This window comes from Protopterus annectens, chromosome 13.part0 (genome assembly GCF_019279795.1).
Source record: "Protopterus annectens isolate FY-2018-M chromosome 13.part0, PAN1.0, whole genome shotgun sequence".
NCBI lineage: Eukaryota > Metazoa > Chordata > Ceratodontiformes > Protopteridae > Protopterus > Protopterus annectens.
In genome coordinates, this window is record NC_056747.1 from 921,204,951 (window position 1) to 921,221,087 (window position 16,137).

A 16,137-nucleotide genomic window follows, 5' to 3' on the forward strand; every position below is an offset into this window, starting at 1 on the left:
AATATTATTAAAAAAACACTGGCCCATATTGGCTCATAATCCTGAAATTAGAAACATAGTGGGAGATAAACCAAATTTCCTGTTCAATAATAAGAAATCCCTTAAAGGATTATTGTGCTACCCCAAGACTGATACACAGAGAAATTATGACAGCAATAGACAAGGCACTGTTCCTTGCAATAATTGCAATCAGTGCAGATATATAGACACCACTAACAGATTTAGACATCCGGATACAGGGATATAGACCAGGTTTAATGTAACAGCAGACTGCAATACTATGAATTTGGCGTATTTAGCTATATGTAATGTTTGCTCAGCATATTATATAGGGAAAACTAACAGGAAATTCAGATTCAGGATAAGAGAACATCTGATGCATGTCAGAAATGGGACATTAACAAATGCTTTAGCTAAACACATCAGTTCAATGGGATCCATGCACACTTTCAGGTTCTTAGCAGTTGAGAGTATCTAGGTAAATGAACATGCGGGTGATATAGTTAACCAGACAGAAACCTCAGAGACTAGGTGGATCATTAGGCTGAGGGATGAAAGGAGCATGAGATTGAATGATAGGGTCCCTTTAAAACCTAGTTTGAAGAACAGAAAACTTTTTAAATAAAGTATGCCTTTGTTATTCATCAATAAAAAATGTTTTAGATACATTCAAGCATTTTTAGACATATTATATATGTTTTATTGTGTTTATATGTAGAGTCTATGGTGGTTTAGTCGTGTTTTATATGAAATGTTGATTTTTTTATAAGTGATGATGAACTTTTTACACAGCAAGCTTTAACTATGTGGCTATTGCTTTAAATTGTTTTTCATTATTAATTGGCTGGTGAATGATGTCATGTAGTATATATAACACAGCACCAACTTAAACAGTGTTATGGTCTGATGAAGTGGTGTGTTTCACCATGAAAGTGCTAACCTGAATAGTCTTTTGGTCTTTGAAATTGAGTTGTGATTAATGACTTTGTTTGCTGTTGGCGGGTTCTTTGGATGCTGTTTGTGAAAATCTGGTTTACCTTGTTTTTTAACAGACCATTTATCCTAGTTGCAACCATATTTGTGTTTGTTGATCCTCATATAAATATTTCCCCCATCAGTAAACTTCCTATGTATGGTAGTATAAATATTTCCAAATTCCTATGCATGGTAGTATAAATATTTCCATTACTAGTGCCTTGCAACACCAAATCCAAAAAGGAGACCTGCTCCCTTAGTTGCAAACCATCAAAAATAAAATTAAATCTGTTCTTTGTAAATCTCACACAAAGTCATTACCTTCATAGTAATCCCCATTACAGACAGATATCAAATGATCAGTGTAAGGGAAATAAACAATATACATGTTCATAAATTTAAGTTTGCACTGATATTCAATTTCAGACAACACCATGGTCAAGCTGGCATACATGGAGGCAATAGGAGCCCCCATAGCCATACCCTAAGTTTGATGAAAAATCTCATTGAAGTGCTACATGGCTGCTGGGCAGGGTTAGGATCAGATGTTGGGGAATCCTTGGTTAGAGATGCTATACTATCTATGAAATATACTATATATGAAATAAGAGTTGAATTCTGTTGTGGTTTTGAATGAGTTATTGGGAGAGAGGTTAGGGTTGAATTTATGGCTGGAATACAAAATTTCTTAAATGGCTGTCTAAAACTTTTTAGGGTTGTGTTTTATTATTCTGAAAGTTATTATAGTTTATTTTTTTTGTCTTCATTAATTTGCTTTTTAGTATGACTACAAAGCAGTTTGAAGTTTTGAAGATATTATGGTGTTTTTTTATTTTTGTCATTCTTTCCATGATTTTTCTCTATCCTGCATTAGCACTCTACCGTTTTTTGATAGCCAAATTGCATTATTTGTTTTATCTCTTCCTTCTAGGAGGTGAAAGGCTATTTAGGATATTCAGGAAAGTTGTATTGAATTCATTTAGAGAATCATCTAAGGGGAGAATTTTTATGAAGTTCCAGTTAATAGATGATAGGTTAGTAATGAACATTTCTTTTGGAAAAGGTTGTATGTTGTTTTATAAAGATGCTGTTGAAGTGGACATATGAGATGTCTGCTTTTTTTAATTTCTTGAAGTCTTTTGGGTTTCTAATGCCATGAGGTGAATGGACCCCATTCCTAAGTCAAAGTATGATTAAAGTTCATGAAATTAGTACTGTTTCAGTATTTTATTGTCAACCAGAAGTGCTCTTCATGGCACCTGCAATGTGCCCAGAAATGACTCCTGAAATTTATACGGGGTTACATGTATTGGTAACATATCTAAATATGACTGTAAATTCTTTTTTATAAGACCCATTGCTCCTACTACTATTGGAACTGTCTGGGTAACTTTTTTCCACATTGCTCTTGTTTCTGCCTGCAAATCATAATATTTTATGACTTTCTGTCTCTCTCTATGCAAGATACTGTAGTCACTGGGTGTGGCGATGTCAATGATCAATGCTACTTTTGTCTTCTTTTCATGACCACTATATCTGGTTTTCTAATATCTATCTTTTGAACTGTTGGTAACGGATTGTTAATGTCTGCTTGCGAGACGATCACTGAGGCAGTCAGACATTATACCTGAGGTGGTGTATTTGCTAGGGTTTGAAACTGGGATCCTGTCTAATATGGAATTTGAAGTCTTGCTATAATGTGTGTGGCTATTAATTAGTGGTGTGAAATCAAATAAGTTCTCCCTGGATGTAGGTGAATTAGAGTTTATGTCCAACAAATTGATATTCACATCACTTAGTAGTAGTATTTCTTGTGGAATTGTTATGTATATCCAATGTAGGATATCTTGCAGTATAGCTGATTTATCACCAGGAGGGATGTAAAAAACAGTAATACATATTTGTTAATGATTGTTTGATTTCAGGAAAGTAGAAGATGCACTGCTGAATTGAATTTTGGCATTGGTTTGTTATAAAGGGTAGTTACTAGGAAATATTAAAGCAATGCCACCACCTTTCCTCTTTATATGGTCATTACAGATATCATATCCATATTTATTTATTTGCAATTTATTTATCATATGTATTATTATAGAATTATTTTATTTATTTATGAGACTTTGGGATAGGTTATATTTAGCTAGGCATGGGGAAGAAGCATATTTTCCTATGAATGCACTAGTATTTTTTTACCAGTGTTAGATTGTTTTGTGTTGAACATGTTTCACACTAACATTTTCAGTAACAATGGTAAGAGAAGATACACATATTTTTTCTTCTTTTTTTTTATTTATTTGAATTTGTTAGCCCAGATGGAGCATTGATCCCAAAGGATTTATTTCAGGCTCTGTCTAGTTTCTTAAGCCAGAGTTATACAAATTGCATTTGTCAGAGGTAACCCTTTCATACCTGGATAAATGAGAGAACTTAAAGTAGACCATAACCACTTGCACCCCATATGTGGGCCTGTGCACCCTGCTCTTAAATGAATTTAAATTTAATTAAACCTTTGCAGAGCTGCATGCAATTTTACTTGGTGTCATTTCATCACATTCAAGTAAATTTTCCTGGATCTGTACTCCTGTTGAAGTCTTTAGTGACTGTACCTGCTTGCAAGCTTAGTTCCATGCAAAACAGCAGTGGCTTTTACAGTACTGGTCATCTTATGTAAGTTTTCAAGTTCTGTTTGCCACTGAATGCAAATACTGAAAATTTTGCATTATTCTACACCAGTAATATATTGCAAAAAGACCAGGAAAACACTGACCAGCTGAACACCAATATATTTGTCAAATAACTTTTGGTTGGACTCACTGAATTGTTAGTGTTTTGACCATGGCTAATTATTAGGCTTGCAGTCCAGGGGATCACCGACGAGCCTAGCCTAAATTCCCAATTGTTCCCAAGCACTGCCTAGTTAAGTGACTTGCTCAAGGTCACACGGTAGGCACATGAGGGCTGATGGAATCAAACCTTGTACCATGGGAACTACAGCTCACAGCCTTAGCCCTCTACACTTATTGCCAGACCAAAATTTTAAGTACATTTTTATGTTGGGTACAAAGCCCTACATAACCCTATGCAAGGATAGTATGCTGTGTACATTTTATTTGTTATGTCTTAAGGTCAATGCTGTCAAACTTCAGAGAATGATGTAAAAGTCTAGAATTTAAACTTGCTCCAAGCTCTATGTGATGCATCACTCTTAGCTTAATAGACTTCATAGTTTCATAGTTTCATAGTAGTGTACTAGGCTATCTGCCCTGGGGCATTTACAAGCCTAGCCAACAATGATGTGGCTTACGCCACCCCGTATTATATAGTTGCGCCTCTCTAGTAGTGACACATGTGGGACCCCATTATTTAGTAAACTATACCTCTGTCTAGTAGTGACACTGAGGTGACTCCCGGGGTAAACTTACGATCTCCCATCCATGCATCGAGATTTTTCTTGAACAGTGCCAATGAAGGGCTCTGTCTCACATGAACTGGGATTTTGTTCCAGAGTACGGGTAACCTCTGTGTTATGAATCTATCCCTCCAGCATGTTTTATTCATATTTGTGCAGAGGTTGAAATCTTTAGCTCGCATGGTTCTGGTGGATCTGGATTTTTTGAGATGGAGCATGTCCATCAGTTCTTGGTTGGACATGGCCCTATATGTTAGGCACAAATCACCTCTGAGCAGGCGGTATGCTACTGAATAGAGCTGGAGTTTCTTTAATCTAGCTGGATAAGGCACATGTTTGAGACCCATGATCCTCTTGGTGAGGTACTTCTGGGGTCTTTCCAGTTGTTGCATGTGCCGGGTGAGATACATCCCAAATGGAGCATTATATTCAATCATGGACCTGACAAGGGAGGAATATAGAGGTACAATGACCTCCTTTGATCTGGATGAGAATCCCTTCATGATGAGATGGGCAAGGTAGAATGTCTTTCTGACCACTTTGGCAACATGGTTGTCAAAGGAGAGATCACTATCGACTTGAGTCCCCAGGTCTCTGATTACTTCTTCCGTACTCAGTGGGTTATTGTCTATGTGATAATTTGTGGGTACATTGTTTTTCCCAAAGGGGATGACTATACATTTTTTGGCGTTAAGTTTGAGGCCATGATTCCGGCACCAGTTGTCCGTTTCAGTGAGACCTTTCTGTAGGATGTGTGTGTCAGCAGGTGAATCAACTATGGCACCCAGTTTGCAGTCATCTGCAAACTTTGTCAGCCATAATCCTCCCATATTTGCTTTCACATCCGAGAAGTAAATGCCGAATAAGAGTGGTCCGAAGACTGAGCCCTGTGGGACACCACTCGTGACTGGTTTTGAGTCTGACATGGCTCCAGCAATTTTGACCTTATGGGTTCTGTTTTTTAGCCAGTTTGCTACCCATCTTGTGACATATGGATTTACATTTAGGCTGCTGAGCTTGTCTATGATGCCAGAGTGTGGTATCGTGTCAAAGGCTTTAGCCAGGTCCAAGTAGGCAGTGTGGACAGCCTTGCCCTCGTCGATGGCACTAGTGACTGTCTCGAAGTCAACCAGGTTTAAGAGGCAGGATCTGCCTTTACAAAACCAAACTGGGTGGGATCAAGGGTCTGCAGATCTCCAATATCGCCATTTATGAGTTCCATGATGATTCTTTCCATAGCCTTGCAGACCAGGCTGGTCAGACTTATGGGGCGGTAGTTACCAGGGTCAGTAGAATTTCCCCCTTTGTGGAGTGGGACCACTGTTGCTGTGCGCCAGTGTTCAGGTACATATCCTGTAGTGAGGCTAAGATTGAATAGCATTTTTAGGTGCGGGTTTAGTTCATCTTGAAGTTCACGTAACACGCAACCGGGGATACCATCGGGTCCCATAGATGCTGTGTTTTTTTGCTTTGTTGAGTGCTGATTTCACCTGTATGTCTGAGATGACAGGTAGGTTACATTCAGCAGGGATAATTACTACATCTTTAGGGGTGAGGGAGGGGAGAAATTTGCACTGAACCTATCTGCTAGAATATTGGCAATGTCGGTAGGGTCAGTGAATTTTTTGTCGTTGTGTACCAACTCAGAGCATATCTGAGAATTTCCTCCCAAGGTTCTGACATAATTGAAGAAGGCCTTGTGATTGTCTTTGGTATCCTTGGCAATCTTTCTCTCAAAGTTGGCTTTAGATGTTTTTATGAGAGAACGTAGTTTTTTACTTGTGCTGATCAGAGAAGCCTTTCCCTTGTGGGATTTGGCTTTGTCCTGCAGTAGCTTCCTTCTTTTGTTGTACAGTTTGTTTATAGCCGGGGTCCACCAAACCGGGCGTTTTCCCTTCGTGGAGAGGGTCTTGGTTTTAGTTGGGATTGCTTGATCCATGCATTCTTGGAGATGTCCATAGAAGGCTGTTGTGTAGGATTCAGCATTTTGGGATGTGGTTTCCATTAACCCAGTAGGCTTAAAGGATATCATTTCTGACTTAAGGAGTGTAAAGTCAGCTTTTGAAAAATTTTTCACTGTAGTCTTTTGTTCTGGGGGTGGGGGTCGGATATGTACATCCAACGTGATCAGTTTATGGTCAGATCTTACTAGTGAGGGGTTTATATCCGGTGCAGAGCATTTGGACCCCATGTTTGTGATAATCAGGTCAAGTATATTATCTCTCCTCGTAGGAGAAGTGACCAGTTGCTCCATAGCATTTGAGTTAATGAATTCCAGGAATCTTTGGGCTAGGGTGTTAGGGCTAGAATAGTGGGCCCAGTCTATGTTGGGGTAGTTGAAGTCACCCAATATGATGGTGTTTGGTGTGACATTCATATCCTCCAGTGTTTTCAGGAATGCTTGATGGGATTCCTGGGATTGGGAGGGTGTTCTATAACATGCGACCAGTTGTATGGCAGTTTTGCCTATGGTGAGTAAAACTTGTATGGTTTCTGATGCTTCATGGGTAGCCACCAATCGAGAGGTGTAGGTGTCCTTTATGAAAATGGACACTCCGCGTCCCCTTGTGGTTCGGCCTGGAACTTGGGGCCGAAAAGCATGATATGAGGTATAGCCTGGTAGCGCTGGAGTGCTCTCAGGAGCCTTGAACCAGGTTTCAGTTACTGCACAGACATCGATGTTCTCCATACTGAGAAGTGCTTCGAGTGCCTGCATCTTGAGATTTAGACTTCTGGCGTTGAGCAGCATTACCCTTAATTTTTTTCCATTTTTGTTTTTTACGGAGGTTGATTTGTCTTTTGAGCATTGCCTAAAAAAGGCACTATGGGGTGGCAAGAGCCTTGGCCAGTATCCGGAAGCCCAGTGGTGACAGGTGCAAGCCATCCCTTGTGAAGCAACGCGGCTTGTCCAGCATGTCATCCCAGGCTGACAGACATTGGATCCCCCTAGAATGACACCAGTGATTAAGCCAATTGTTAAAACTGATCATTTTGTCTTTGTACTGAGGCATCATTCTTGGTGAAGGCAGGATGCTGCTCAGGGTCAGGGTCATACCAGTCTGGGCTACGAATCGGAGAGCTCCTCAATGTCTCTTTTCATGTAGTCCAGGGAGGTACGTCTCAGGTCATTCACACCAGCATGGACAATGACTGCATCATACTTGTACTTGCTTTGGAGTGACCTGAGTGCGTGTGTAATGTGGCGGATCCTAGCTCCCGATAGGCAGCTCACCATTACCCTCTCCTTATTCAGCCTGGTAAGTGGAACGTCGGTGTGTCTGACTATAGAGTCACCTATTACTAATGTCTCTGGCATAGTGTTTTGCCTTAGGGGCTGTGATTGTGTGACACACCTGTTGTTTGAGGTATGTGTTGTAGGTGTTACGTTTTGTGGGGGTGTATTTCTGGTGTCTGCTTTGGAAGCCTCTGTTGTTTTGGTAAGTTTTTTATAAGAGCATCCGAGTATGTCTTTGTGTTCTTATGTGTTTGGTTTGTAGTGGTGGTGGTTTTATGTGTGACCGGTTTTGCTTCGGGTGTGGGTACCTTCTCCTCCTGTCTGGTCTTGCCAGTCCTGAGTTGAGAGAGTTCAGCCTCCAGTCTGGCTATATAGTTGCATCTCTCACAAGTATTTGTGTTAGTAGGAAGGAGGAGAGGGTTGTCTGTGTACATGAGACAATTGTAACATTGTCTTAAGATTCCCAGGTTAACCAGCTGAACAAGAGAGGATGCTAGTGGTCTACCACTCAACATACTAGAATATTATAAGGAGTGCTGTGCCTTTAAGAGAAGTGGGTATTCACAGGGGGTAGTGGATGGCTGTAGTGCTTACTTTATTATAAGAGTGCTTGCTAAGACTAGAAGTCCCAAAAACAAGTGCTAATATATACAGCTAAATAGACTGAGTAGAGCTTTCTAAGTGAAAAAATGAAGAGCAGACTTGGCGGAGCCAGAAATAGTTTAAACCTGTATAACCACTGCTGTGCTATGTGCCCAACCGCGCAAAAACGCCCTGAGGTGGATTTTTATACAGGGAACTTGAAAAGAGCTAGAAATGGTCCAAAGCAACCAATAATTTACAGCTCGAGTGCTGAGGTCACTTCCCCCAGGGACAGATAGGCTGCTCAAGGCTCCCCACTCCCACTGGTGAGCTCAGAAACTTCCTTCTATCCAAGTAAGGCAATGGCCAACACAGGAACTACACACAGCCCAGAATACAGCAAAGCCTGTATACTGTTCCAAACTAGTCGAGCAAAGGTGGGAAAACAAGGAGTATTTTTTTTTGTTTTTTGTTTTTTCAGGAAAGCACACAGAAATGCAATTAAGCAAACAGTAAAATCGATTTACACAGGCTAGCACACTTTAGTGGGCAGCCTCAGCAGTTAAATTAACAAAAAAACAGTATTAATCGACCAGAGTCAACCAAAATGCTACTTTTAAGTGCAGATACTTCAGAAATCAGCAGATAGACACAAAACAGTTATAGCTAGTTAAATGAAAGCCAGAGAGGACAATGCAGATAAAAAGCCAAAAATACTTAAATCTGGAAAGTAGTCGCTTCTTTCAGTTCTCTGTTGCCAGGACCCTCTGCAGGACCACGTGGAGCTCTGCTTGGGTATATAGCCAGAAAAAACGCCCTGAGGTGGATTTTTATACAGGGAACTTGAAAAGAGCTAGAAATGGTCCAAAGCAACCAATAATTTACAGCTCAAGTGCTGAGGTCACTTCCCCCAGGGACAGATAGGCTGCTCAAGGCTCCCCACTCCCACTGGTGAGCTCAGAAACTTCCTTCTATCCAAGTAAGGCAATGGCCAACACAGGAACTACACACAGCCCAGAATACAGCAAAGCCTGTATACTGGTCCAAACTAGTCGAGCAAAGGCAGGAAAACAAGGAGTATTTTTTTTGTTTTTTCAGGAAAGCACACAGAAATGCAATTAAGCAAACAGTAAAATCGATTTACACAGGCTAGCACACTTTAGTGGGCAGCCTCAGCAGTTAAATTAACAAAAAAAACAGTATTAATCGACCAGAGTCGACCAAAATGCTACTTTTAAGTGCAGATACTTCAGAAATCAGCAGATAGACACAAAAACAGTTATAGCTAGTTAAATGAAAGCCAGAGAGGACAATGCAGATAAAAAAGCCAAAAATACTTAAATCTGGAAAGTGGTCGCTTCTTTCAGTTCTCTGTTGCCAGGACCCCTCTGCAGGACCACGTGGAGCTCTGCTTGGGTATATAGCCAGAAAAAAACGCCCCGAGGCGGATTTTTATATAGGGAACTTGAAAAGAGCTAGAAATGGTCCAAAGCAACCAATAATTTACAGCTCAAGTGCTGAGGTCACTTCCCCCAGGGACAGATAGGCTGCTCAAGGCTCCCCACTCCCACTGGTGAGCTCAGAAACGTCCTTCTATCCAAGTAAGGCAATGGCCAACACAGGAACTACACACAGCCCAGAATACAGCAAAGCCTGTATACTGGTCCAAGCTAGTCGAGCAAAGACGGGAAAACAAGGAGTATTTTTTTTTGTTTTTTGTTTTTTCAGGAAAGCACACAGAAATGCAATTAAGCAAACAGTAAAATCGATTTACACAGGCTAGCACACTTTAGTGGGCAGCCTCAGCAGTTAAATTAACAAAAAAACAGTATTAATCGACCAGAGTCGACCAAAATGCTACGTTTAAGTGCAGATACTTCAGAAATCAGCAGATAGACACAAAAACAGTAATAGCTAGTTAAATGAAAGCCAGAGAGGACAATGCAGATAAAAAAGCCAAAAAATACTTAAATCTGGAAAGTGGTCGCTTCTTTCAGTTCTCTGTTGCCAGGACCCCTCTGCAGGACCACGTGGAGCTCTGCTTGGGTATATAGCCAGAAAAAAACACCCTGAGGCGGATTTTTATACAGGGAACTTGAAAAGAGCTAGAAATGGTCCAAAGCAACCAATAATTTACAGCTCAAGTGCTGAGGTCACTTCCCCCAGGGACAGATAGGCTGCTCAAGGCTCCCCACTCCCACTGGTGAGCTCAGAAACTTCCTTCTATCCAAGTAAGGCAATGGCCAACACAGGAACTACACACAGCCCAGAATACAGCAAAGCCTGTATACTGGTCCAAACTAGTCGAGCAAAGGATGGAAAACAAGGAGTATTTTTTTGTTTGTTTTTTGTTTTTTCAGGAAAGTACACAGAAATGCAATTAAGCAAACAGTAAAATCGATTTACACAGGCTAGCACACTTTAGTGGGCAGCCTCAGCAGTTAAATTAACAAAAAAACAGTATTAATCGACCAGAGTCGACCAAAATGCTACTTTTAAGTGCAGATACTTCAGAAATCAGCAGATAGACACAAAAACAGTTATAGCTAGTTAAATGAAAGCCAGAGAGGACAATGCAGATAAAAAAAGCCAAAAAATACTTAAATCTGGAAAGTGGTCGCTTCTTTCAGTTCTCTGTTGCCAGGACCCCTCTGCAGGACCACGTGGAGCTCTGCTCTTGATAAGGTAGTTGGAGGTGGTTACATAGTAGGTACTGACTTAGCTTGTTGAGGAGAACATCTAGTCATGTCACAGGACCTGTCAGCACTGGACATTGTTGCAGACAATGTGAGCAATGAGTTCTTCCTGAGACAGCCATTCTCAGTATGGCTTCTGTGGGGTAGAGTTTCAGCATCTGGTTCTGTGACAAGACAGTGCCACTCCTGGATCCTGGAGTACAGCGTGCTCTGTGGCAGATGGGCAGACTGTCAGTGCCAGTTTCTGTGGCAAAAACTTTCAGCACAGAGTTCTGTGGAAGAGACTGTCAGCTCTTATTCTCTGTGGCACAGACTTTTGGTGGTAGTTTCTGTAGTGGAGGCTGTCAGCTCTGGTTCTGTGGCAAAGACAGTTAGCATATGTTCTCCTGCAGAGGCTGTCAGCATGAGTTCTTTAACATAGACTGTTGGCACAGGTTTTCAGACAAATATTTTTAAGACTGTACTGTATTGCAAAGATTTTTATCAGTGAGATCACTGTGTTCTATTGTAACCCTTAACTTTTTGCTGAAGATTAGGTACAAAGCAAAAAATAATAGTGACACATAGAGCTGAACTAATGGGCAACTATAAATATTACTTTACATCACTTAATTAATGGAGTAATTATTTTTTACATCAATATGCATTTTTTGAATAATAGGTATGAACCTCTAATGTCTGGAATTACTGATTGGCTGTTATTATCTGAGATTTACTAGAAAATCAAACATTTTACGAGGGCAAAAATATGAAGCAAAGTCATGGACACATCAAAATCAAGGACAGTTGCAAGATATAGGTTTGTGGATAAAGCTTTGGGATGTGGTTGTCATACATGCTTTTCTCACTAGGTTGTAAGAATTGGTTCTGTGACTAGGATGCAAGCACCAGGTTCTGTGGCAGAAGCTATTAACATTGAGACTGCTGACACAGACCATCTACACTGGATAGTAAGGAATGCCACACACTTTGTTGTGTAGCAGAAATTTCTGCTTATGTGAGAGACTAGATTACTATAAAATTAACATGTCTTTGCAGAAGGGGTTGTTGTCTGAAACAATTGATGCACGTCTCAAGTTTGTAGATTAGAGGGAGAAAAAAAAAACATTAACTCTTAGCCTGCATCCTTCATATAAATGATGAAAGGCATAGTCCTTACAGTCAGGATATGAGTAGATTATCAGTCACCAGACTGTTAAAAGGTCACTGCTTGGCTAGGGTGATTATTATGTGAAGCATGGGGTAACAAAGAGCTAATGTGCTTATTACTTTCCTTCTGTATGCTTGCATATTAATCAGTCCCCATACTGTAGCTTTGTTTTACCAGGGAAGGACCACTGTGGGAGAGGAATTGTAACCATATTATTCTTGAATGAGACTAAGTACAGATGCACCAGTTAATGCCACTTGTTCCTTTTCCAGTATAAACTTTGGACTGACCTTATCATACCTAAGTTGACATGAGCTGCTAAAACACTTTTAAACTGTATTGGATTCTACCCATGTTCCTTTGTGAATTAGTGCAATTGGTCATCATCTCTTGCTCTATCCGATAGCTCATACTGCTCGCTTAAGATAAGTTTAATGTAAAATAAATACATATCTATATTTAAGTTCACTTTACCAACACTCAGTGTTTCTTTCTACTTCCTAAGTACACAGAGAAGTTTTATTATTTCTTAGATACTGATGGACATTTCCAGGTATCTTTTAATAAGGAACTAAGCATCTTGGTCCGTTCTGTGAAGAACAAAATACAATATTTATAATGCCTTTTGAGTGAATACCTCTCAGTTCTCCCTGATTGTGTCTCTGCCTTGAAAAACTTTGTCTGGTAAATTACTGAGGATTACAGTCAGTCAGTCGATGATGACAAACATTTGAGTTGCACACTTCTTATTGTTCACAAAATACATAGCGAAACACAACTTATTCGATTAACTTTATAAGTGAATTAGATGAAAGTTTTAACTTTGTCTCTGATTCTTGAGCAAAGAAGTTGAAATGTGTGATTTTTTGTTGAGAGCAAGCTCCTCAAAGATCCCATTTTAGGATTCTGTACTCCAGTACTTCCCCCCCTCTGCTTAATACAAGCAACCCTTAGACTGCAGTACTTATGTCTAAGGCAGATTTCTCAGTGTAACATCCTTTATTAGCAAACATTGACTCCAGTTGTGATGCTCACAGTCCGACATCACACATGTGCTGTATTTCCAGTAATTACTTTTATGGTTCTAACATTTACAATTTTGAAACTGACTTGAAATGTAAAGACGATAACATGTACCAGTGTTATTATAGTATTTTGTATATTTCCATATTAGTCTCTGCCAACGTTTTTGCTTGGTCATTTATGCACTGTATAAGTTGAGAAGTACTAGGGACATGCCATTTTCATCAGGAAATATTGCCATAGCAGGGTTTCAGATTTCCTGTAACATATAGACTGATCATTGGTACACCACTTTTTTTTCCTGCCAAGCTCTTATAGTTATTCCATTTGGCAAGTGTACAGTCTTGATTGTTTAATCAGAGGTGTTCCAAATTTTTTGCCCAGATATCTGTAAGGCATTTAACCTATCTCATTTGTGTTGACTCCATAAAATTTTGTTGTGGCATGGCATTTTTATATGTACTCTGTGACAGTTTAGCCCAGAGGATTAAAGTTATGAGTTTTTAATATGCTTCACCCTGCAGTCCTTGGTTTGATTCTGTTGGTCTTCATTTCCTTAGTGTTTGCCTTGGAGCATGCCACTTGACCCAACAGTATCCTTGGGTCACCCTATAAAAGAGGAAGTTGTGTCTAGTGAGTTTACTTGACTCACAAATATGTAAAATAAAATCTGAAATGAAAATAAAATGAATGTGCAGACATGAGCTGTAATGAAACTCTGTACTATGGTTATAGATCTGACTTTACACAAAACTTGATAATACATTTTAGCACACATTACTTTTATCTGCTTGGTTATAAGTAAGATAGAGGCCACCTTCCTTTTCAGAAATACATACAAAAATTCAAAAAGAAAAAAAAATTACAAGTAAAATACTGCATCTGTTTTATATACTACTGCATCTGTTTTATATACTTCAAATAATAAATGGGATTTAACTTTTTTTTTCTTTTTTACAGCAAGAAATAATACTGTTACATTCACCAAAGGAACATACATTGAGTTCCCAACATACAATTCAAGCACAAGTATGGATATTGCATTGTATTTCAAAACAACTTCACCTTCTGGAGTTTTTCTGGAAAACTCAGGACTCAAAAACTTCTTTCGAGTTGAGCTAAATTGTAAGTCTTCTGGCTTATCATTGTTTCTAATGTTTTAAATGTAATATTTTAAATTTGCTACTCAAGTTAAACCTTTGATCTTGTAGTCCATATGGATTCTGTTTTCATAAATAATCGAGAGTTTCATCCTTGAAACTGAGAAAGTGGGAAAGGGAGGTTGGGGAAGAAAGATACCTTCAGTTTTTAATAGCAGATTTAGAAATGAATAGTTCAATTTGTCATTAAACTGCAGCTGAGTATATTTTCTTAGTGGTGTTTACATACACACATATGAGTTAAGGAAGGGAGTCTGTCAGGGGATGAGAAGACATCCAGTCTTGACTTCTACATTTTGTAAAGTGATCTGTGGGACTTGGTGATTGCGTGTTTCATAGAATGTATATTCCTTTCCCCAAAATGTATAAGAAAAAATAACTCTAACCTGCTTAACTGAGCTAAAATATGGGACAAAACAAGTCAGTTTGAAAGATTAGAGGAAGGCAGTGAGAACTATGAGATGCCCATTGCTTGAAAAGTGATCATCAGTCTTAGGTCCTTCATCTAACATGAGATGCAGCTGGATATGGTGGATCTTGCAAATGTACTAAAGAGTAGTGAGATTGTTTGCTTCTTTAATTACTGGACTAAAGAAAGAGAACTGACAGTGTAATATGGAAATTAGGAGTAATTTCTTGATGTCCATCATTAGATCACTGTTGCAGTAGCCTGAGCTATATGGAATGTATCCTGCCAATGTTTGGACAACCATCCACTTCCAAAGCTTTAGGACACCTCTTATAGAATAGGGGTATAAAGATAACTGTTAGTGTGCCAGACTATAAGAACTTTCTTGCCACTGAAGTATCAACAAGTCTTCCTCTCTGTTGCAGCTTTGAGGGATTTGGCAGTTGAATAGCACTTCACAAAGTTGGGTAGGTAAGTAACCTGTTGGAGACTATCTCACTTTTTGTGAAAAAAGGTTTATCTTTTCTGTCAGAATTTGTAGCTAGGAGTTTGGGCTGTTGTCAGTTAGAGATATTACTTTAGATATTGCCTTTTTGTCCAGGGGAAGAGCAAGCTACTAAGGCCCTGCTTACCTGCCTATCAGTCACTTTTTCTGTAGTGTGATGAAACTGTGTCTTGGCTGCTTGGACATTGTCTGCCAGATCTTCAAGAAGAGAAAAGTTGTTAAGGAGGCTTCAGTCTTGACTCTGGATTCCTCTTTGCCTCAGTCTTCACTGGTTGATGGTTCTGTGCCCACATCAGTCCTCAGATCATCCGCCAGTTTCTGTTGGCCCCTCTGATGTTACTCTTTGGGAAGCCGCTAAGGAGCAAGAAGCAAGCACGACCTTCAGGGATGGTCATCTGTCTGCTTTGGGTAAGGGAGAACTATTCTTACTGGCATCGGAGAAGGGAATGGATGTTTCTTTGCAGGGCTGTGCTGAGGAGCATGATTCCTTGTGACAGAACTGCTCTTAATAGTGCTCAATTTCATTTGGGACCCCCACCCAAAAAAGGAGGCATAAACATAGGCATTTTTCTTCACCTGTGTCCCCTTCAGCTATGGTAGATAAAGAGAATTAGATGGGTTTTGCTAAAGGCTTATTTAAAGTCTTTCGGTCTTTGCAGTCTGGGTCTTCTCTTCTTTTAGAAAGGAAAAGGTACCCATCTCTCACAGATTTTGATTGTCAGTCTGAGGGACAGGAATTAGGCTTAGACCATGATTTTGAAGTTTCTTCTCCAGAAAATGGGGACTATTGATATTAAAGGAAGTTTTCTTCCAGTTACTCACTTGAAGAGTTGTCTTTTTGTGATATCAATGCTAGGATGAAAACAAATTATTTTAGTGGGAACAAAAAGAAATACCATTGTCCCAGAAAATATATTATGATTTGCTACAGGGAGATTCCCCCTCAACCTGCTGTTAATCCCCTTGTTTTGCCTGCCTTAGTGGATGCTTTCT

At 39.6% G+C, this 16,137-nt stretch overlaps 1 protein-coding gene across 1 annotated transcript in view; it reads left to right on the forward strand.

Moving 5' to 3' along the window:
• The window catches only part of CNTNAP1 (contactin associated protein 1), a 941,217-nt gene that overhangs the window by 652,304 nt on the left and 272,776 nt on the right, over positions 1–16,137 (forward strand). Inside the window, exon 16 of the mRNA XM_044054679.1 lies at positions 14,031–14,195. Coding sequence (XP_043910614.1) covers positions 14,031–14,195 — 165 coding nt within the window. The remainder of the gene's footprint in view (positions 1–14,030; positions 14,196–16,137) is intronic.